We start from the raw sequence: 24202 nt of genomic DNA, 5'->3' as shown, positions 1-24202 counted from the left end.
AGAAGCTTGTTTCCTGTCCACAATCAGGATAGGTCCATCAGTACTAACAGGGCCATGTCCTGTTCAGAAGGGTTCAATATACTGTAACAGCACTGATCTTATTGGACCTTAGAAGCCATCACATTTTCAGTAACCTTGTCAAACTCTTTGTTCTATCGTATCAGAGACTTAAGTCCTATTTTCAGCTCTGCCAGATAGGATCCTGGGTGACTTAACTGATTCTCATTCATAAAGTATTGGGGAAGGAAGTAAATTATACTTGCCAGCCCTTGCTCAAAAAGAGTTGCGAAGTACTGTGAATTAAGGCCATTCAGTGGAAGAGATGGGACCAGAACTCATGGTCTCCTGGTTCCTAATTTAGTACTTTTTCCTAGGCCATAAAGATATTTTTGAGGGGAAAGCAGAAGCAGTGGTATGCACACATGTACTCTTGGGTGCTTATAAATCTACACTATCTAGTTGATAGGTGGAATTTTTAAAAGCACATAAGGGAGTTAGGCAACCAATTCCCATTACAAGTCCAACCTTGAAAGAATTCAATTGACTTTAATGGGAGGGGAACCTAACTCCCTCAGGTGCTTTTGAAAATCCCACCATATATTCATAAAGTTCATATATTGCTCAGCTCCATATTTCAGAAATAATTTCCTGATAGTCAACATACTAATTTGAAGCTAAGTGCTCAAAATTGGTTCCTTTTCCTTACTCTTTGAAAATGAGATTATTAGTGAACAAGGAGTATTGAAATAAAAACTACTGCATAGTTATGATGTGGTTAAAAGAGCAAAGGAGGACACAACATAGAATACTTACATGTATGTCTTGCCAAGGAATAGTTTGATCCACCACTAGTTAAACCAAATCCCTCAGGAATTTGACTGGAACTGCGTGGCCTCGTCAACAGTTTTGGAGGTTCAATTTCAGCTCCAAATTCTGCTCCAATCACGCCGAGCAAGACAATAGCAGTGGCTTGTTTCCGTCTCTCTTCATAAGATGTAGATATTTTTTTCATTTGTGGGAGACCAGATAGACAACCTGCAATGTAAAATAAAGGGCATTAGGATGATTGGTCAGCAATATTAGCAGTGGAAGGCCACGCCAATCAAATTTTATATATTTAGGAGAATTTTTCATATTTATAACAAAACTGTTCTTTTCAGCTACTTGAACATATACTGCTGGGAAAATGCTATTTAGAGTTGTCAGAAAACATCAAATATATACAACAAAGGTCAAATGGGAAAACAAAACCGGTCTCTTTTCAATCTCAAGGCACTTGTTTGCTATGCTTACTTCCCCCTATAGGAAAATGTGGAGCCAGACAATTTTTAGGTGATTGGTCCTGGTTCCATTTTGTCTCTCAAAGTCCCCAGTCCAGGCTAAAAGTTTACGTACAACTTGCCCCTTCCTCAGTCTTCAGTGCCACCTACAGAAAAGTAGCATGTTCTTATAGGAAAAACTGTTTTAATTTCATTGTTTCTCCAGGTTTGTTTGTTGAAAAAGAATGAAAGACTTCTAAGATTCTGCAGTTATGAAATCAGTATTTTCTGGACGGTGAGTTGTGATCTTGATTCTTATTTACATCAGTATTAATCTGCTTTAAGACAAACAGGTTATCTTCACAGAAAGTCTACGAAATAGACTTTTTAAAATACATATATTTTTCATGTTATAAAAAGCTGTTATTTAAGTGACCATCCTCTTCTTTTTTGATGATTACTTTTACATGGCACTGTGCAAATAATTTTCGATCTCATGATGCTAATTACAGAATATTAACTAATGTGCTTGCTAAAACGAGGGGAAAAGTCTCATTGCAAAATTTCAAATATAGTTATTAATAATCCAATATATCGCACACAACCTTTTTATTTCCCTCAAGTACTGCAGATTACCACATTTTGTGATTTAGGGAGTAACCGCACAACCATAATTAACGCCCCCAAAAGAATGTACCTTCTTCATATATTTTGACAACTATAGTTCAGATACACTTATAATAATAACTCAAATTACACCAGCAAATTCACTGGCATATATCTTGCAAAAGTAATGACGTCTTAGCTCTCGCAGCACTCTGGGATTAAATCTTTGTTGAGAAGTTGGAAGAGACCACCTGGTATACTGTGAGAAAATACTAGGTTTGAATAATGAAGTGTGAATTAGTGAGGGTCTACTGTATGTCTAGCTTTTCTAGTGAATTTCATACTACTGTACTAATAGAAAAGTAAATATTACTTAAAAAATAAAACAAGTATAAGAATCTCTATTAGAATATAGCCCCAATTCAGGTAATGATGCTGTAGCTATGACTGTGATATGCCAACCAATTGGGGGGGGGGGGGGAATCTAAAACCTTAACAATGCTAAGGGGGAAAAAAATCAATAGTCACTGCCTTCCCAGAAAGAAGGATGAAAATGGACTATAAACAAAGTGATACTTAAACATTTTATTTTTTTATAACTTATTTCACATATACATAATTAAGATATACAACACACGAATGGTACCTGAGATTTTGATATATAAAAATATTATCCTTTATGTGTTTTATATAGCATACTTGGAACACGAAGCAAACCATGCTCCCCTCCCCCAGCCCAGCAAGAAGCATGCTCCATAACAATAGTTCAAAGGGAAGCTCTATTCTGCAGTTGCACTGATTGTTCTGTCAGCTGACCTCTGCAGAAGGGAATTGCTAACCGCTGCCGAGCTCCTTAGCTGACAAATGAATGATCGCAGCTCCATCTATTTTCACTATGGCCGCCTCTAGCCCAGGTGCTCAGACAGAGAGCCCGGTGTGACATCTTAGATCAAGATGAATTGGCACAAACTCCTGATCCAAGATTGTTTTATACCATTTAATTTAGTTTCTTCCCCTGCTTGGATGAGCACAGCTCTGGTTATGGATTTCTATTCTAATGTACTGAAGCAGGCACTGAAAGAAGCCAATGAAGCAGATGCTGGAGCAGGGGACTGCAGGGATACTGATCAATAGGCAAGGCATTGACCCCAGCCGCTCAGCCTCTGCAATGGCCACTGCTTAAAGAAAAAGAAAAAAGAAAAGAAAAGAAAGAAAAAACACATGTGCTGCTTCCAGTAGGAAATTAAACAACAGAGGCACTTGGTGAATTCCTGCCCCCACTTTGTTGTTCTTCCTTCTGTTTGATTACAATAATATTGAATTAACCCTTTATTGTACCGTGAAGGATGTCTTTTAAAACAATATCCTTAAAAACATAAGCCAAGGCCAATAAACCTGTCAAGTTTCACCCCTAAACTAACAAGTAACCCATTAACAGGTGCCTGGCCCATAATGCCAGAATTCTGAAGTTAAAGGTAAACTATCAATTGCCCTATTGCCAGATATTTTAATTATATTCTAAAAAGTAGGCTATTATGCATTTATCTCACGATTTATAGACTCACTAGCTGCCACTGCCACTCATGGCCTGTATATGAAGCATATAGGATTTTAAATCTCAGCAAGTCTTACAACTGTACTTCTCAAGAGTCTCTAGATTGCAAGATTCTGACTCTTTGTTAACAAAGCAGTAAATGCTGTGACCAAAACAGGGTGGAGGTAATGTAGTTCTGACAGTCTCATTAGCACCTCATTGTACCAACATAAATTGCTCCTTCTCTCTCACCACGGTATTTTTTTTCCTCCTTCAAAGGAAAAAAAAAATCTCAGTGAGCACTTGTTTTTGCCCTTACTTTCTTTGAATTATTAGTAGGAACACACAATTAATTGTAATGATTTCCTACAAATAAACTGACAGCCAAATGGGAGATTTTAAAATGAAATGTCTATAAAAAAAGTCCTTTCTACAGTTGCATTTGTCTCATGAAAATTTGGTATTTTCTCACAGCAACGTGCCTCCATTTAATCATGCTAAAGGGTGACACAGAGATCCATTTTCTTGACAGGACGGTTGATCACCCTATCACAGAGAGAAAATTAATAACCTCAAATAGCTTTATGTGGAAAAAAGAAGCTACACTGGTGAAAGGAGAAAATGTTCTACATTTTAAGCCATACAGATAACAAACTTACTGTATTACACACAAATAGAAGTGACAGATTTCTTCATTTGCTCAGATTTAGCAAAATGAACACATATTAAAATATATTTCAAAGCATAAAATCTCTAATACTAAAACAAAGCCAGTAGTTAACAATTGTCTCTACAGATACCTTAATATGAGTAAATATTTTTCTAAACTGTTCAAATAAAAATATGAGTAAAATATTTGAGAAGTTAAACTGTTTAAAGGGCTGTGAGATATTGATTACTTCATTTAAAAAGCAGTCAGAGTGCAACCACGAGGTCAGGATAAATTTAACAGTTTGAAGCACTTTACTAAATAACTCTAAAGATCATGTTAATTGGCTTTGCAGAGTTCTAGGGTAAAATTAATTTTATCTTAGCTTCCAATAAAAGGATTAAAAGACATATTAAGTTCTTCAGGTTTAACTGGAATAGGAATCAATGAATTTGAATTAAGGCTAAAGGCAGTTTTATGAGAGATGGACTACTACCAGATACTTTATATCTGCTATTAGGAACATATTGATGGTACTCTGTTATTGTATTAGGTATTAAACTCTCAGACAAGTAGATGCCAGGACAATGTATTACTGTAAGGATAACCCATAAGAACATGTGTTGCTAACGTCGTTTTCCCAGAGTGGATGATGCCTCTTTTGGTTTGAGTCCATCCAGGATGTTTTCCAGCTGTGCCCCAATCAAGTGCTATGAGATGACACAAAGCTGTTACATAAAAATACGGTGGACTATAAACTTGAATATTTTAGCCATTTATGTAGAATGCTACACATGTGAATGTAATCAGTAAGATTTAATCATTACCCATAAACATCTATATCATAATATTCCTCATTGGAGAAAACTAACAAACATCGAGCTTCCAGCCTCTGCTTTCCATGGCATACCTTGTCATTTTTGAGACACATTTCAAGCGTGATTATGTATAATGCACATATACAAGACTTTCTATCAAACAAAACAAGAAATAAACAGATTTAATGAGTTTGTTCAACGCAGCAAATTAATTAAACAAATGGGGCACTGTGTGGGTGCAGGGGGTCTGCCAGTGGAGAACCCATTACATGATCAATGTTTAAATAGACAGGAAAGACAAAGGGTGGGAGAAAAGGACTATATTACTCATGCTTTGGCAGCACATATACTAGAATTGGAATGATACAGAGAAGATTATAATGGTCCCTGCGCAAGGACGACATGCAAATTCGTTGCAGATGGAGATTTGAGGCACAGCATGATTAAGTGACTTGCCCAAGATCATAGTAGTAAGGGGAGAACCATGACTAGAACTCTAATCTCAATCCAGTACCTTAACCAAAAAACAAACCCTACTTTCAATTCTTGTATCTATCTCAGCAACTTCTATAGCACCTACCATTAAACACCGAACATGGTAATTTAGATTTGGAAAGCACTGCCCATAGAGAACAACTTTCAGTGAGAATATTCTCAGGGCATGTATCTTTCATTCAAGAGTATTTCACTCAAAACAAATAAAAATATCCTCCCTTGTTTGCCATTATCACACTCTCCCCATCTTTCACCCTCTTTTCTGTTAAGAAAAGCATATGCAACACAATGTGGCAAAAGCAGAGATTAATAGCAACAACCAATGACAGTTTGTGGATTTGAAATTTTGGAGACAGTTTTCAAAAGATAGGAAGTTTTATAAACCAAATATGTAATAACTCAATGAGGATATGGGATTTGTTTACATTCATATGAGATGAAAATAAATTCTATAATTGCAGTTTAATGTTGACAACAACTGGAAAATCTGAACATACAAAAAGGTTATTTTCAAGCCCCTCACAGAAAACATTTACACAACAATTAAAGTTGAGTAATTTAAATAATTCTTCCTCAGACAAAGCAAAACAATTTTCTCACAACTTATACATTAACCCAATACATTTGTAATAAGCTCTTAAAAGTGTAACTCACAGCAGATTAATTTATTTGCAATATAAATAGGACACTAAAGGTTAAGTTAGATGCATGTAAAAAATCTGCACATCATATGCACACAACTAGCACTTGAAATTGATCAGAACATTTAACAGAAAGCCAAATGCCACTTTACAACTTTCCCCAGGTAATTAGCTCCTAAGACAATACACAATAGAAGAAAATAATAATGTGTACAATATTTCAGTGCTTCTCAAACCTTATGAAGAGTTAATAATGTTTCAAATAAACCAAAACTGAAAAATAATAGTATAAAGCAATACTCAGAATGGGAGGTAGCAGAATATTTGCCACAAGTGGGAAGAGAGACAATATAATTCACTTGATATAGCCTCCAGAGAGTTATGGTTCCTTCTTTCATTGATGAAATGAATAAAGTAGCCCTTGTTATGATGTACAAATATTCTGAGGGCCTGAAAATTTATTATTCATTATGTTGGTAGTTTTCTTCCACTGACTGAACAGACAGAATTCCTCCACAAACCCACCCTGTGATATTTTGGAGTGTTGTTTATTTTTGAACTGGAGAAGATTATGTGTATCATGACCCCTGCTGGACTATAAATGTCCTGCCCATGTATAGTAATTTTATATAATAAAGGTGAGCTGCCCTAGCTAACCAGATCAAGTTCTCTAATGCTGGACTGAATATCCTGTGTATTTCTTTTCTAAACTAATCATGTCCAGATTGCCTAATTAGAAATCTAGTCTAGCTCAAACTTTAAAAGAATCAACACCATTGCTGTCATAAGATTTTACATCATTCTCTCCATACTTACGTAAGTCGTAAATAATATGGGTCACGTATATATGGATGTCAGAATAAATATGCTGTCACATTTTCTTAGATGTTACTTTCTCCTAAGAGCTGTTACGGATTCTACACCACCACTATCCTAATTATGGAGATAAACTTCTACTTTTTAAAGTCCTTTACATTTATATTACAATTGTCTATTGATCTTAGTTGTAGAGCCTCAATGGAGTTTCACCAGGGATAAATTTGGTCCCATAAAATCTGATTAAGGCTCCTATTTCAATGAATCTTTCCTGTTTTTCACCAACCTCTTGATGGAATCATAACTAATAACTCGGTGCAATGTGAATGTAAAGTATGGCATAGCTTAAAAAAACAGATTAATTTACAGTACAACTTTACTGTGAGACAGAATTCTGATACCAAAGAACTGCTACAGTTGAGAAATGAGGTTCTATGCATATTAATTCAGATTCTGGATCTTTAAATGCTTGAAAAGTGTCACCTCACATATTTTGTCAAAGGTCATTCTAATGAAATGGGGCAAGGATATTCAGTGACTTCTTCCCACTTACAACATTTACCCCCAAACAAACACATATGGAACAAAAAGAAAAGGAGTACTTGTGGCACCTTAGAGACTAAATAAATTGGTTAGTCTCTAAGGTGCCACAAGTACTCCTTTTCTTTTTGCGAATACAGACTAACACGGCTGTTCCTCTGAAACCTGACATATGGAACAAGTTCTCAAAATTCCCTTACCACATTTATATACTACTTACAGTGTCATTAGAGAACAGAACAAGGTTTTTAAAAGAAAGAATAAATGCAAACAGAAGATGTACATGCTTAATGCTAAACAAAAAGCTCTCAGCAAGAAACCTCAAATACTGAACGCTGGAAAAATTGTAAAAGAACATTCAGTCATGTGAAAATATCATCCGTGTAACGCTGCCAAGGTCTGTGAAACCCAGTGTGTTGATCTGCTGAGTAAGTGCTGGATATGAAAGTTAAGCTGCCTTTGTGCAACTTTAACTTATACATCCAACTTTTTTTTGGGGGGGGGGGCATAGAAGAGGGGAGTGGGGAAGTATAGTTTGCTCCTTTCAACCAATTCCTCCCTTCTTTCAGCTTTCTATTTGGCTGAGCACACAACAAATATCAGTTAAATAGGGCAAAAACCTCTATGGAGATGGAAATTCCAACACATACTGATGAGCTAGGAATCTTCTTTTACCTACAACTATTTTACCTTGGGATAATTATGTGGACTTCCATGGATTTACTGATATTTAAACCAATGCAAGTGAGAGAAGAATGAGACCATTACTGCATCCACAGAGATATCTCCAGAACTGGTTTTCTATACAACTTATGATGATGATTTCTTTTTTGATTTCTAATTTTGTTTTAAATTAAATTAGTTTGTAGCTTGATTGCCACCATGACCTTTAGAATGCAAACCAATACAGTGCTATCTTGAATCTGGAAGCCTGACAACAAACAACAAAAGAGGGAGGAACTTCTCAGTGATTGTTAACTCTAAAGCCCAACAACGTTACTATATTTTAAGTTTTTAATGGCTATCTGTAATAAACATACATCTAATGTGGGTGCACCTATCTGTCATGTCCTGACAGCACATTCAAAAGCTTATGCTGCAGAAAAAAAGGTTAAAGGTTTAAATGGATAAACTCCTATATTTTTCCTTGATCCTTAATGGAGAACTCTCCTCCTCTACTGCCAATGAATGGACATTATTCTTTCCTTCCCCAACATTAAGAGACTGGACTGGATTCTCACTGGAGAAAATCAATGCCAGTCCTTGTAAAATTGGGGTCAATATGAGGTGCTCCCTCCTCAGAAACATCTTAATCTGATACTTTCATAGCCCTCCCATATTAGGTTGGCCTGGGGATCAAGACTGTGAATTAAACGTGGGTCTCATGCAGTAGTTTAATGCACTAACTATAGGGCTACCAGTCTAGCTATTAAACAGTCTTTTAATTATTCATAGAATTGAGATACTACCTACTGACCTTAATTATTAAGAGTGAAAAAGTAGTTTACCATGTAGTCATTTATAAAGTGTTGGACTCCTGTGGCACACCTTCTAGAATTTTGTACGTTTCATATAGAACTTGCCCAGGAGAAGTACAGGCACTTCAATTTAACAATCTAATTAGTGTCTTTAATGATCTCTTTGTTTTAGATACAGATAGATGCTACTAAAATATTACACATTGGGCCAAGTAGAAATAAGAAAGCAAGTAAAATTTCATGTTTTTAAAGAAAAATATCTCACTGCAGATTTTGCCAAAATTTTCTGCAGTTTGTAATGTACAATTTCTAGACAGAAGATATGCATATTTGGATAGCTTGAGAGCACTCAAAACACCATTTAAAAATCCAGTTTATGAAACATTAGTTATGAGATCAAGGCAGGGGCATATTTTTCCCCAAAAGGAAAGGTAATGGAGTGGCAATATTATAATATATTACAAGTATACTATAATATTGTAAAAGTCAAGATTTTTTCTATTTAATTTTCATATAAAATCATGTACAGTTATTTTATATTTAAACATTTAAAATTTTAAAAAAATTGCAATATCTTGCTTTTGCAGGAAACATTCTGTGGTTAACAAGAATAGCCATTTATATTAATAATACACAGAATATTTTTGTAACATTTACAACAGAATTTTTTAAACAGCGTGACTTGCCTTTTTGAGGTTCCCATGATTTGGACACCAGTAATATAGTGACTACATAATGAAGTATCTCAAACATAGCACAGAATGTTAAAACCTCCTCTGGTAAACGAAATACTGACCAGAACACTAGAGTGTATTCTTTCCAAAACCAATCATGCAATCATTTACATACAGAAATGAGCAGAAGGTACCTTAGTTTAAAGTTCTAATTTGAAGGGCTTTGTCTCTAACAGCATGGACATACACTAATAAAAAGTATGATCGGAAATCTTAGTATGGGATTAGAACCCATCTGTAAATCCTTATCCTTCTAGTAAGCTTATTTCATTTTATTCATTACGGACTCCTTGAAATATGTGATTGCGAAATTCAATTTCTTTAATAATGAGTTAATATTGAAATATTCAAGTTTAAATTTGTTAGAAATTTCAATGAGTCTGTAATGAAAACATTTAAGAGTAGCTAACAGCAACCACAAGGATTAAGACACTGATTTTCTGCAGCGTAGCTGCTGCTATTCTAAGCTGATAATGTGTTTAAATCCACACCAATGAAACCAATACAACGGTGTTTTATTCAAGGTGAGACCAAATAAACCTGTCTAAAGCTTTGAGAAATAGGATTTGCAGTACACTTTGAGTCCTAAGTGCCTTTCAGTCCAGGGACCTGTCATTAAATAATCATTAGCCATCATTCATTCTTCCTAAAAAGCTTAACATCTAAACTTGTTCAGCATTCACTAAAGTATTAGTATAGACTACCAAGTACTCATTAGCACTTAGTGATGTTTATACCATTCTCTTTAAGAACGTATGGCCTTGTTACAACATACTTGGAATAGCATGGTTTCACTGAATACACAATGTATTCATAGCTTCCAGGTATCCACAAAGCTGAAATGATTTGTATATTGTCTTGTTAAAATATAATACTATTTGTAATCTTATATTTACTCATACATTTATGGTTTGCTGAAACTGTTTCATATCTTATTGCACATTGTCAGTGATTCTCAGCATTTCCTACCTCAGTTTGCCTCAATCTTCAGATTTAGACCAGTGACAGATGAAATTTTAATAACTGTATTAATCTATCCATGGATTTCTATTAGATTCACTCTGTTGCCTGTTTTGTTACAGGTAACACAGACCTGGACTTTAATTGTTGAATTATAATGAAGATGCATAATACTAATCACAACAAACTGATTTCACCTTTAACTGCGAAATACTGAGGTTGTTACTGTCGAGCACTTGTTATCCCTAACAAGCTACAGCAAACAAGGATCAAAAATTAAATATTTATTTAATTCAGAATAGCAAGTTAAGCAGTAATGTTTCCTTTTTGGTATGTACAAATATACAGCTGATTGTTTTCTTTCCAGTTAAATGAAACCTTTCTTTGCTCACCAACGATTTATTTGGAAAGTATGTGGGTTGGAAATTCCCTATTCACTTTTAAAATCCAAGACCACAAATTAATTATTATGCTTTGCAGTGTGTGTGTATCTCTCATTGGTAAGTTCAACTAAGTGATCATTGCATTAGTTTAATATAATTCTGTTAAAAGCCATATAATATAATATTTATTTAATGAGTTAAGAATTAATTTAAGTGTACCTGTATATTGTATTTATTATGCTGCCATTTGTTTATTTTACCATACAATTATAAATTATAAAAATTCATAAATTATACAAATATTTACTGTACAATGATCTTGTAATTTCAGTTACTAGATAAAATCATGCATCTGTATGCAGCATTTAAAATTCCATAGATTTCTCAGTATTGTGCTGTACTATGTTAGAAATCTATAGCTTATTTCATCAATATCATCTGCATAAATGTACAAATAACATACATAAAATCTTAAGCCTCATACAATTGCATAACAATAAAAATAATGTTATGCATAGAATAACATACATAAACTATATGCCTCATAGAATTAGGATATTCTGAGTATGAGGTTCTACTGTAAATAAAACAAAATTCGATTTTGTTTCTATTAAAGTAAAAAAAAAAAAAATCTGGCCTACTTTCCCAATGTAAACTGTAAAGAATCCATTTTGTCTAGGACAATTTTTCACTGGTCTATGCTCTGTGAGAAAGAGAATCATCTTCATCCATTTTATGCTCCTTGAAATTCAATAGAGTGAAATATTCAGTCATAAAAAGAATGCTACAGTACAGAACAACAGTCTAGTGAATAGCAATATACTATGGAAAATACAGTAAATAAAAATATCTACCTATATATATATAAATGCATTTTCTATATGGCATAAGATTAACAAATAGCAATAATTAAACAATATCTTGTGTCTTAGAGTTAATAATATATTTAAGCATACATTAAACAACAAATGGCAGAGTTAAATATTTGAGTAACCAAACCTAGAATACCTTGTCCTGTTTTCTTTTCGAATTAGAAGATTAATAAAATTATATTCTTACAATGTCACAGTATTTAAATTGATATTAATATTGAAAAATGAATCATGAGGTATAGTACATTGATACTAGAATTTCACAACAACATTTTTTTCTTGCCAAGGCATCAGTTCTGGCTACATTAAAAACACAGCTAGAAATATCAATACTCACAACTCTAACAAGGAAACAAAATATTAAAAAATAATAAAGGTCACTGTCAGCAAGTTTTGTGTCTGAAAAGAGAGTAGTTAGTTTGCATGTAGTTAATAGCTAAACAATAAAGAATACAAATGTTTTCCCAAATGCTTTTAAAGATATGTTAGATTAACAGTTGTTAAAAATAATTTAAAACAAAACAAAACAAAAACAAAACCCCCCAAACTCCATCACCTGATCAATAAAGCAATTCATTATTGAATATCAAATCTCTCTGGACATAGGTAAAACATCCAAATGTAAAATTCAGATCCATCGTGGTTTTACTGAAACATGATTACTACTTTCTTAAAAAGGAATGTAAGAGTAAAACTATTTTAAATTATAGTCATTTTGAATATGAGTTGCAACCTATCTTGATTCTTTATGAATACTGCAGGTTCTTACTAGAAATCAATGAGAAGGCAGGTAAAATTAGATAGCCATGTTTTGCCCGGAAAGCAATAAGAGATACAGCAATATCAGACTCTAAGTTCTATGTTTTTAAGAAACTAATATTCATTTTTCTGTAAGGAAAATTGTTAAAAGTTAACAGCAGAATGTATACTTTCAAATGTCATCATACCATTTTAGAGACAAGGTGGGTGTCTCTCTATATCTTGGGCCCAACACAGCTTCAACAACATTGCAAACGTTATATAATTTTGACACATCCAGCTTCATAAAAATGCTTTTAAAAATATTTAATTTTTTTTAAAATCCCAGTTTTAGTATGATTAAAATACATTTCTCCATGGCTTGTTTTACTATATTTCCATTAAATAACTTAAAATGCTTAATGAAATCCATTTGACAGTGAAACGGTCCAACTATCACTACACACAAATAATAGGATATATTTATTTTTATGGTAGGTCTCATCATAGTATCTGTAAATTAATTTTAAGAAAATTTTAACCTCTATGCAAATGAAAACTTAAAAGGTAAAATTATAAAGTAAAAATTTGGTGCCAAAGGTGTGACATAAAAAGGGAAAGGTGAATACCACCACGGGAAAGCGTAGCAGAAATATATTTAAAATCTTCTAACAGTATGGATTGGCAAATTAATAAAAGAAAGGGAAACATGTAAATACCCAAGCAAATTGTGTGATCTATTAAGCATACATATTTTTATTAATATAAATATGTGACTATTACATGCGACTATACATTTCTGAATTATTTAACCTGTTATATTAAAGCATGCTATCTTTTACGGGGAAATAATGACTGACCCAGAAAAAACAAAGAAGAGCTTTACATGTAAAGTTAAATATTACTGGCTAGTATGTCAGCACAAATATTTTAAGATTCACAAGTAGTAATAGGTACATTTTTAGCAATTTCTTGATTCTTTAACCCAACATTCTTTAACATGCATGTATATTTTATTCTGATTACAACACATTGAATCTCCAATTAAGTTTCACTTTCAAACAGTATACTCAATAGGATATGCTTCTCACTTTCTGATTTAAATCTGTGTATTCATATTAATTATCAGAAACTAATATATACAGCCTTCCTCCGAAAAATGCAGAAGAATGTATCATTTTAGATGTTATCAATACATTTATTTAGAAGTAAAAGCAAAAGAAAGTCACAAAGGAAAGCACAAATCAGCATCAAAATTATATCAGGCCATACTGTATTGCAGAAGCTCAATACTAGACTGCAGCTGCTGGAGGAACTCCAGAGAGAGTTAACCTGATGTGATAAAAGGCTTGACAAAGCAATTCTGACTGTGCAGCAATGCTAAGTTGTGGGCTAATACGAGAACAGGGGGCCCAATCGGTGTCTTTCAACACGCGCAATTTACACATGGCTTTATCAATAGTCCTAGTGCTGAATACAGAACACACTCTATTTGGCTTTCAGTCAATTAAGCTTTAAGCTGTCAGCAAACAAGACTTTTAAGTTAATTTTGAATCACCGCGAATCAAGTTGAAGGTTGTGAAAGGGCGCGCTCACATGCCGGCATGAAAAAAGCAGTTTAATTGCCTCTGAATAGCTATTATTATGCTGCAGTTGGCCTGCTGAATCTTAGATGATCTATTTATTTATCAAAGTGCAACCAAAGACTAGTAAAAGAATTAAATTTATGAGCTAAGCTTTTAAAATTTTGCATAAGTAGGTAAAATTACATGCTTCTGTGTACAATATAACAGATCAAAATATTAGATTCTTTTATGTTCAACATGTTTTATTAAACTTACATTAAGTGACATTGCCTATTTAAAAGAAAGACAAAGTATTGTAAACTTAAACTACAGATATCTGAAATGTAGAAACAAATAATTTTCAGTATAATAATTCCAATTACAGTTAATATCTTTTTCTCAACTTGAGACAAATGGCCTTTGTATAAGTAGGTGATTGCTTTAAATGACCATAGCTTTGAAAGCAGAATGCATTTAACTTTGTAGAATTAGAAAACAGCAAAAAAGTAGAACCATGAAAAATCTAAGATTAGACTTCTGAAGTTATAGGTATAAACTTTGTGTCAGAACTTTATTTTTCTTGATGTCAAACAGAGTAAGAAGATTGATTAGTTTAAATTTATGTCATAGGAATCACCATTATGAATATTTTTTTGTCACTTTATAAGTTCTTTTCACTCTGTAATAGTAGCTTCTTGGGAGTTTGCTAGATTATAGACTTCATAAGGAAACAGATTTTTATTTCAAAGCACTTCAGAATGTGCAGAACTTTAAGCACTAAAGTACTCCTATTGACTTCACTAGTTTCAGAGTAACAGCCGTGTTAGTCTGTATTCGCAAAAAGAAAAGGAGTACTTGTGGCACCTTAGAGACTAACCAATTTATTTGAGCATAAGCTTTCGTGAGCTACAGCTCACTTCAGCGGATGCATACTGTGGAAAGTGTAGAAGATCTTTTTATACACACAAAGCATGAAAAAATACCTCCCCCCACCCCACTCTCCTGCTGGTAATAGCTTATCTAAAGTGATCACTCTCCTTACAATGTGCATGATAATCAAGTTGGGCCATTTCCAGCACAAATCCAGGTTTTCTCACCCTCCGCGCCCCCCCCCCCCCAACTCACTCTCCTGCTGGTACTAGCCCATCCAAAGTGACCACTCTCAAGTTATGTATACACCTAACTGCTTTGCTGGATCAGGGCCTAAATGTCTCCTTTTGCATTATACATACATAATACTCTATTATTTGACGGTTACATGAATACCAGGCTGTATATGCAATTTTTTTTTTTTTTTTTTTGTAGGAAGAAAGGTCATTGAAGTATTTGGACTGGAAAATTCAAGCACAATTAAACTATTTTGTAAAGAGAAAAATGAACGTTTTATCTATAAACATTAGGCATGTTTTTTAAAAGATGCAATGGGTACAACAGATTCTTCTATTGCAGGATGGTACAAGAAGTTGACTAGGTACTATATCATTGGGAAGCTCAGTGTTGCATGAACACCTGCTATATTCTCACAGAATCGGAACCTATATGGGTTTTTGAGTTTGCTCATTTGGAGTCTGGGCATCAGAGAACCCCAAATAATGTCTCAAGACCTAAAACACTAATTTTAAATCTGCATTTAAACAAGCAGAGTTCCACAGCATACATCTTTGGCAAGGATTGAGGACTTCGACTGTAAACTCTGTGGGGCAAAGAATCAAATTCTATCTGTATTACACAGCATCATGCTATCCTTGTTGCTATAGAAAATATTAATAACCAAAATCTGATTGCAGAATTTTAAAAATTGGTGATATGTGACCTAAAAAGAACATGGCTCAATTTCATATTCCACAATGAGTTTATAGCATTGCAACGTGAAGGAAAAAAAAACACCTTACTTGTAAACTGTGTAACTCTGACCTGACATTCCTTGGCACACAAATACAAAATCCCAGAATGCTTAAAATACGTAAATAAAATAAATAAATAAATAAATAAAATCTTAGTCACTTTTCAGAGTAGAATCACACTTCAACAAATTGCATATTTCACTCAACAAAATGGTGTATCATAAAGTATGTTGGGCATGAGGTCCATGTAAATGATTTGATATGTGATAAAACAATTGATGATCCAAAAGTTCCTTCAGAACTTTCAGAAGCACTCAGGACAGGAGGCGTTTCCAAATGCAAATTTGTAGATTTTAAAGATTTAGTGACAGTGTTTGTCTCAGACACATAGGCAATTTATGTAAGTTAATACCATTAAGATTAATGTGTATTATGCATAATGATGGGAAAACAGATTCTCAAAGTCTTTGGCCTACCCTTACATTTACTTGTCCCAAGAGATTCAGCCCTAGTGCTCTAATTCTAGCTAGCACAGGTGATCTAGGGTTGCCAGGTGTCTTGTTTTCAACCGGAACGCCCAGCTGAAAAGGGACCCTGATGGCAAAAGTCTGGTCAGCGGCACAGCGGGGCTAAGGCAAGGCTCCCTACCCGCCCGGCTCCATGTGGCTCCCGGAAGCAGCAGCATGTCTCCCCTCTGGCTCCTACTTGTAGGGGCAGCCAAGGTGCTCCGTGTGCTGCTCCCGCCCCAAGTGCCAGCTCCACAGCTCCCACTGGTCAAGAACCATGGCCAATGGGAGCTGCGGAGGCAGCACCTGCGGACGAGGCAGTGCACACTGTGCAGAGCTACCTGCCTGTGCCTCTGCATAGGAGCAGGAGGTGGGACATGCTGCTGCTTCTGGGAGTTGCCTGAGGTAAGCACCGCCAGGAGCCTGCACCGCCCCCCCCCCCAATGCCCCAACCTCCTTCCTTCCCTACAAACTCCTCAATCCCAGCCTGGAGCCCCCTTCTGCACCCCAAACCCTTCATCTCCAGCCCCACCCCAGAGCCCACACTGCCAGCCAGAGTCCTCACCCCCGCCCCATGCCCCAACTCCCTGCCCCAGCCCTGATTCCCCTCCCACCCTCCATATCCCCTCCTGCACCCTAGATCTTATACCCAGCCTCACCCCAGAGCCCGCACCCTCAGCCACAGCCCTCACCTCCTCCCACACCCCAACCCCCTGAGCCAGCCCGGTGAAAATGAGCAAGTGAGTGAGGGTGGGGAGAGCAAGCGACAGAGGGAGGGACGGATGGAGTGGGTGGGGGCAGAGCCTCAGAGGAGGGGCGGGGCAGGGGGTGAAGCAAGGGGGTTCTGTTTTGTGCAAGTATAAAGTTGGCAAACCTAAGGTGATCTGACTGATTCAGATTTAACCTGTGATATCCTACTCATACAATCCATTTACACTTGGTGTGAAATTGCAGAAAATCCTGAATGATTAACTCACTCTTGTTGTGACCCAAAAATGTGAATTTCCATAGACGAAAAATCTGGCAGAAGATCACACCTGCTTCACCGCAACTCCTGCATATAACAATTCCACAGTTGAACTAGCAGGAATAGAAGCAAAATGGTTATGAAAATGATATAATCTATATTTCAAATCAGTAATTTTCTTCACTTGTCATCTGTTTATATGGGCTCTGATCCAACCTCCACTGAAGTCAATGTGAATCTTTCAACTGTCTTTAATGGGATTTGGTCCAGGTAGCTCATAGCTATAAAGAAGGCTGCTGTACATCAGAGTGTATCTTAATGCCACATCTACTGCACCTGTATCTAATTTTAACCTTGTGTTATAAGAACTGACTCTGGAATTCTTCTGCACTTCACTGCCAATTTATGTAGCACATGTTAATAGATTCTACGGCACCTACCTACTGGGACTGCCACAGGGAAAAGAAAAAGCAGAATTCCCATTGCCAAATAGTGAAACCCTAATTTCATGGCTGTGTTGCACGAGTGCTATATTTCACAGCAGTGAAATATGGCCTTTCTTTAAAATGTGAGAAAAAGCTCAGGCAATTTGTACCAGATTTTAACCAACGGTATTTCAGTATGTAAATTAACTTACCTAATATACTGTGATTAGAGGCATTATCACATCACAAACCCACCTCCCAACAATGATTTGTTCATTATGATCTTGAAATCAAATTAAGCTTTAAAAATGTCCTTTCCAAAAAAAGAAAAATAACCTTGCCTTTCCTCCCATGCTAAAAATGTAGAAGTCGGAGCTTGTCTGATAGCTGTTTATTGACCTTTTTAAGTGAGGTGAAAGTCCAATTCTAGTTCTTATGGACAGGATTTCCTATTACAAAAATCATCAATCACAACTGGCCTTTGGCAGTCTCAGTAGAGAGGCTAAGGAGGCAGTGAGCATAGACACTTTACTAGCCTATCACCTCTTGAAGTGGGTCTCTCCAAATCAGCCTTAAAGACTATTTTGGAAGTAAAATTGTACTACTACTGTTGCCTGTGATGTAAGTATTAATTGAGTAAACAAGCCTTCAGCTTTCAAGCACAAAACTCACTTTAAAAATACTAACTCACTAAGAAGGACAGAAACATTTTGTTTAGAATATTTGTTGAAATTTTTTTTCTTAAAAAGATGTGATATTTTACAAATACACCGGGAAACTGATACGATACATATATGTCTGCATTCTAATGGTATAGGAAACCCTTGATATTATTTGATTTTGAAACTATGTCATCAAGATATCTTGCTGCGTGAATTACCTGACATTTCACAACTATGCGTTCTCTGCGTGTAGGCCTATACATTAAATAGGCATTAGAAAGATTAATCTAATTAGCTGACAAAGGCTTAATTGTGCACGCATCTAATATACAGTAAAGATCTGTCAGGTCATATTACCCTCCCTAAATCCACAAAACCTATGAAAAGGGAGAAATATTGGAGAAAAGGATCTTTAAAAATCACCATTTTGGGAGATGGTCATTTAAAAACCTCTCTTTTCCCGCCCCTCCCCTTTTTGTGCTGCTCTGACATCCATTTCCATGGAAACAGCACCGTTCAGTAGAGGAGTTGGAACTTTTGCAGATTCAGCTGTGGCTGCAGTCAGAGGGACACACAGTTCCCTTTTCTTAATTTTACAATTAGGCCTTTTTAAAAGTAATCAAAAAGACATTTTATGTTAGACATGAAAAGGTTGTAAAACTTCAACTCGTCTTGCCCTCATCCCATTCCCCCTCAACCCCTTTGCTTATATTGTGCCTTGGACATTAGTTACCACCGGTTAACAGAAATTAACCACAATCACAACAACAAAAAATGGCAGAAAGAAGAGAAGAGAAGTAGCTGAGCAATCCTGCTAAATTTTAAACTTAGTTTTGCTCTTAGCCCTGAATTCCATGGGGTTTATTGTAGTAAATGAGGGGGATCTGATTCTATTTAATCAATCATCATGGAGTTGAGGTGCTACCATGATTATAAATATGCTTATTTAAAAATAGACAGACTAAGTTACACAATTTTGGGGAGACAGAATTCCTCTAAACATTTATGAAAATTATGTAAATGGCTTTAAGATCTGACTGCACATTTTAAAAAGAAAGTCAGCTCCGGTACCTCTCTTCAAGTCTTCTCTGCACCCACAAAATGGATTTTAAAATCGATTAGGTCAGGACTGCCACTAAACCTATTATAATATTAAATGCTTATCTATTTAAAATACTATTTCCCTACACTGAAACAAAAAGGGGTTTACCGCCTAAATAGAATAAAATATAAATTCCACATTTAGAATAAGCAACATTTCTAAACTAAACAAAAAAGACAGGGTTAATAGATGCTGGGTTTAACATTTGATTTCTTAAAAGCTAGCTCAAATATACACATATTTCTACTTCAGAGTACAAAATGCATAAGGTGTTTAAATCAGTATTAATTAAGGGAACCACAGCCAATGGGAGCTGCGAGGGCGATGCCTGCAGGCAGAGACTGCCCGCAGAGCTGCCTAGCCATGCCTCCGCCTAGCAGCTCAGCGAGGAGGATGTTACCACTTCCAGGGAGCCCCCCAGGTAAGCGCCACTCAGAGCCCGCCTCATGCCATCCCGTGCCCCAACACTCTGCCCCTCCCACACCCAAACTCTGCTGTTGCTGGGGGTGGGAAGCACGGAGACAGGCAGGGAGACAACCACCCAGCACCAGCGGGAGTCTCGGGCCGCTCACTGCCGCCCGCCCCTCCCCAAGCAGCCGGGCTGCCCTCCCCCAGTACTTGTGGGGCCCCCGGTCAGCCCCCCGCCACTCAACTTTTATTCTCTGGTATCTGTAGTAAAATTCATGGACAGGTCACGGGCCATGCATTTTTGTTTACTGCCTGTGACCTGTCCATGACTTTTACTAAAAATACCCATGACTTAAACACAGCCTTAATCATCCCCTTGTATGCTATAAAAAATTTTAAAGTATCAAGAGAACAACTTTAGTGTCTTGAAAATCCTGTTCCCTAGGGACTACCTAGTAAGCCAATCCTAAAAATCAGTAATTGCTGATTTTTCTCAAAAAATTGACTTAAAAAATAAAAACGTTATTACTAAGATTAAAATAAATAAAACCTTTAGTTTTTTGCCCTTTATAACTCATAGCATTTTTTAAGATTTCACAACAATTGCTGAAGCAGGAATCAATGAGAACAGGCAAACAAATTTATTTAAAATGTGGCCAAAAGGCCAGAACTTTATTATATAAAAATTTAACATGATAACCCCTAATGGCAACAGGGTCCTGGTACTGGCTGAAAAAGGTGAGGAGGCAACAGCAGCCACTTAATTCACTTCACTGATACCGCCCTGTCACCATCTCCCTTCAACACACATACTGAGTTCGGAGTGTCCTGTCTAATCAGGGATTAATATATTCCATCTAATAGCAAAGCCTAAACCAAGCTACAGTTCTGAACAACTGACTGTTCATGGAGAGTTTGAAACCTTTAAAACCTGCACCTGGTTTTCTAGCAACAACCCATATGCACCAGCAACAGCATCAATTATTGGTAGTATAGAACACACTCAAGTGTGTCATGAAAATCTGCTCTGGTCAGTCTACTGCAGTGTATCATACCAGAGAATGAAAACAGCCCTGAAAGAGCTCCAGCTGTTGCAAAATGCATTTAGGGTGACCAGATAGCAAATGTGAAAAATCTGGACGGGGATCGGGGGTAATAGGAGCCTATATAAGAAAAAGACCCAAAAATCGGGACTGTCCCTATAAAATCGGGATAGCTGGTCACCCTAAATGCATCAGTCTGCCCACCAAACAACACAGGACTACATGAGCACATCACCCCCATGTTCTGGACACTACACTGGCTTTCCACTGAACTCCAGATCAAATTTTAAGTTCAGATCCTGATTTTCAGGGCTTTTAACAGGCTGGGGATGAGGCTACCTCAGGGACTATTTCCCTCGGCAGCCATGACCTTCCATGGCAGATGCACTCCTCAGTAACAATGGATTTATCAACAACAATGATGAGACTTGCAAGAGGAGACAGCTTTTCCTGCAGCTGTCTCCCAGCTTTGGAACTCTCTGCCTTCTGGACAAAACACAAGAATCAGCTCTTTAAGCTCTCTCACAATAGTAATGTTAAAAACAAGTCTTTTTTAAAATTTCTGTACAACCTTCCCTCTGCCATCTGACAGGAAAAAAGGAGATGAGTCCCAAAGTATCAACACTAATTAAACTAAACTACAGAGTCAATCAAATATGTAAGATACTCTGATATTATAGTGGTAAAAAATAGATAGGCATGTTTTTCCATTAGTAAGGGCACTTAGCCCTTGTCTCCTTGCCAAATTCCAATTTAGATCATTAAATTTTGCATATTTAAATTTCCAACATAGTTTCAGTTGAACACTGTGAACACGGTTGAACTACTCGATATAGTCTTAAATGGCTTCCTCACACTAGTTCACTGAAGGTAGATCTGTATACACACCCATATATATTTAGTTTGTTTTTAAAAAGTGTTACTAAAATATTGGATAGTTTCAGTATGTGAAAGTACTGAGAAACTTAATCTGTTGTGCAAAACTTCACATTCCAAAGAACCAAATCAGCTTTGAACTGAACCAGCTCAGTTTAAGAGACAGCAGAAAGCAATGCTAATCAAATACCAAAAGCCTTACCTTGGCAAAATCCATTCAATCTACTAAACAACTTTTTTTTTTCTTTTTCAAACTGAGCAGTAGCTGCACAAAACAGAGGCACAGTCTTTTAGAACGTTGTGATTAACCTGCCAGTGTCCTACATCAACGATCACAACTGTGGATGTTAGGACACAGTGAGCAAATCATGTTATAACCACAACTGCTAAGAAATATTGTACACAGACACAATTTTTGTAAAAAATAAAGTATGCAAGCTGTGCAGGTATATAACCTCAATCCAACCTGAAGTTTTACCCAAACACTAACATAAAAACAGTTTTGGGGAATACAAATTAAACATTGTTTGCTTCTCACTGTGGGCCAAGCAATTATTTTAAAAATGGTGTTGGAAAACCATTTCCCAGATCCAGTTTCCTAACATTGTTTTAGAAGAGTTGTCAGATGCAAAATGACCAGGCAAAATGAGGTTAATGTACAAACCAATTTTTCATCATTGTTATTTCTAAGGAGCAATAAAATTACATGCCATAAACAAAGAATTTTTGTTGTGGTGGAAAAAGACTTTGTCACCTCCTGTCTGGACTACCCCACTACAATATAGCTAGGCATGAATCCATCAACCCTTAGGAAATGAACTAGTATAGAATGCTACCATACATCTCCTCAGCAACATGGGTTACTGTGAGCACATCAAACCTGTCTTCTGCTCTTTACATCAGCTTCCCACAGAATATCAAGTCAAGTTCTCTGCCCTTATTTTCAAAGTGCTCAATGGCCTGAGCCCAGCATCTCTAAAAAATTGCCTAAACTAAGATCTGGAATGAAGACCGAATAGCAATTCTGCTCCAAAAGGATAAAGCTTATTTGTTAAAGAGACAGAGAATTCTGAGAGACCAGACCAAGTCCATGGAATGAACTCCAAAAGGAAGGAAAGAAACATCACAAACCTCACCACCTTCCGCTAAGGTGCAAGGTGTGCTCCTTAGACTTTGCCTTTTCCAATACAAACACACAGCGGTATGTACATTTACAAACAAAACCAAAACCTTACCAAAACTAAACTCTACACTTAACAGCCTTTTCTCCCCCAGGCGAGAGGATGAAAGAACAAACCACATGTGACAGACATTAGTCACATTGCTTAATTCACTGCAGGAGGTTCTCAACTATTAGTAGTAGTAAGGGTGGTATAAGAATATATAGAATAGAACAGAACACATCTTACTGAGAATCAATTTATTATTTTTAATCAAACATTTTCCTTTTCAATTTAAAGTTACTAATTCTAAAGCTTATTTACCAAGCATTAAACTGATTAAGATATACTAAATAATACTGTTTCACCGATGAAGCCTCGCTCAGTGATTGCTATTTTCACATACAAGGGTGACTGTGTTTGGACCCAGTGTTACTGATGATGTCTTAACACTAGCAAATTTTGCACTCTACTTCTAGAATAGCAGAGGCAAATCCTAGTATATGTCATAAAAGATTTACTATATAGCCTTTTTGAGAATACAAACTACATGTTTTATCTTTCTACCTGAGGTGATAAAGCATCTTTGGACAATCTAGATTTTAAATAAAAATGTAATGTTTGCAGTATAGTTATAGCCATATTGGTACCAGGATATTAGAGAGACGAGGTGGGTGAGGTAACGTTTTTTTATTAGATTAACTTCTGTTGGTCAAAGAGACAAGTTTGAGGTACACCAAGGTCTTCTTCAGCTCTGGAAAAAGTTCCACTTTACTACCTTTCCCAGACCTGAAAAAGAGCTCTGTATAGCTCAAAAGCTTGACTCTCCCACCAACAGAAGTTGGTCCAATAAAAGATATTATCTCATGCACCTTGTCTCTAAAAATGTAATGGCTGTTTACTAAGCCAAATTTTGTAATCCCAACTCTGTTCTTTATGGACCTGATCCAAAACCCACCGAAGTCAACAGGACTCTTTCCATGGAATTCAGTAAGCACTGGATCAGACTAAGACAATGTAATTTACAGTGTTCCAGTGCTTTTAGAAATGAACCATCAAGACAAAGGAAAAAAGTTTTTGTGCTTTTTCCTGCTTCTTTATAATGAATATAGATGACTCAG

General features: G+C 36.1%; 1 protein-coding gene and 1 non-coding gene across 5 annotated transcripts in view; one reads left to right on the top strand and one right to left on the bottom strand.

Annotated features, from left to right (window-relative positions):
* The window catches only part of WDR7 (WD repeat domain 7), a 375678-nt gene that overhangs the window by 148908 nt on the left and 202568 nt on the right, over positions 1–24202 (bottom strand). For all 4 annotated transcript variants that reach the window (XM_048851745.2, XM_075128394.1, XM_048851746.2 and 1 more), the window contains one exon: positions 814–1035. In XM_048851745.2, coding sequence (XP_048707702.2) covers positions 814–1035 — 222 coding nt within the window. The remainder of the gene's footprint in view (positions 1–813; positions 1036–24202) is intronic.
* On the top strand, positions 5196–5297 carry LOC125637479 (U6 spliceosomal RNA). The gene has a single exon (XR_007356959.1). It is a non-coding gene; the product is annotated as a U6 spliceosomal RNA (small nuclear RNA).

This window comes from Caretta caretta, chromosome 5 (genome assembly GCF_965140235.1).
Source record: "Caretta caretta isolate rCarCar2 chromosome 5, rCarCar1.hap1, whole genome shotgun sequence".
In the NCBI taxonomy this organism is placed as follows: Eukaryota; Metazoa; Chordata; order Testudines; family Cheloniidae; genus Caretta; species Caretta caretta.
Note: the sequence above shows the minus strand (reverse complement) of the source record. Positions and strands in the feature narration are given on the sequence as shown.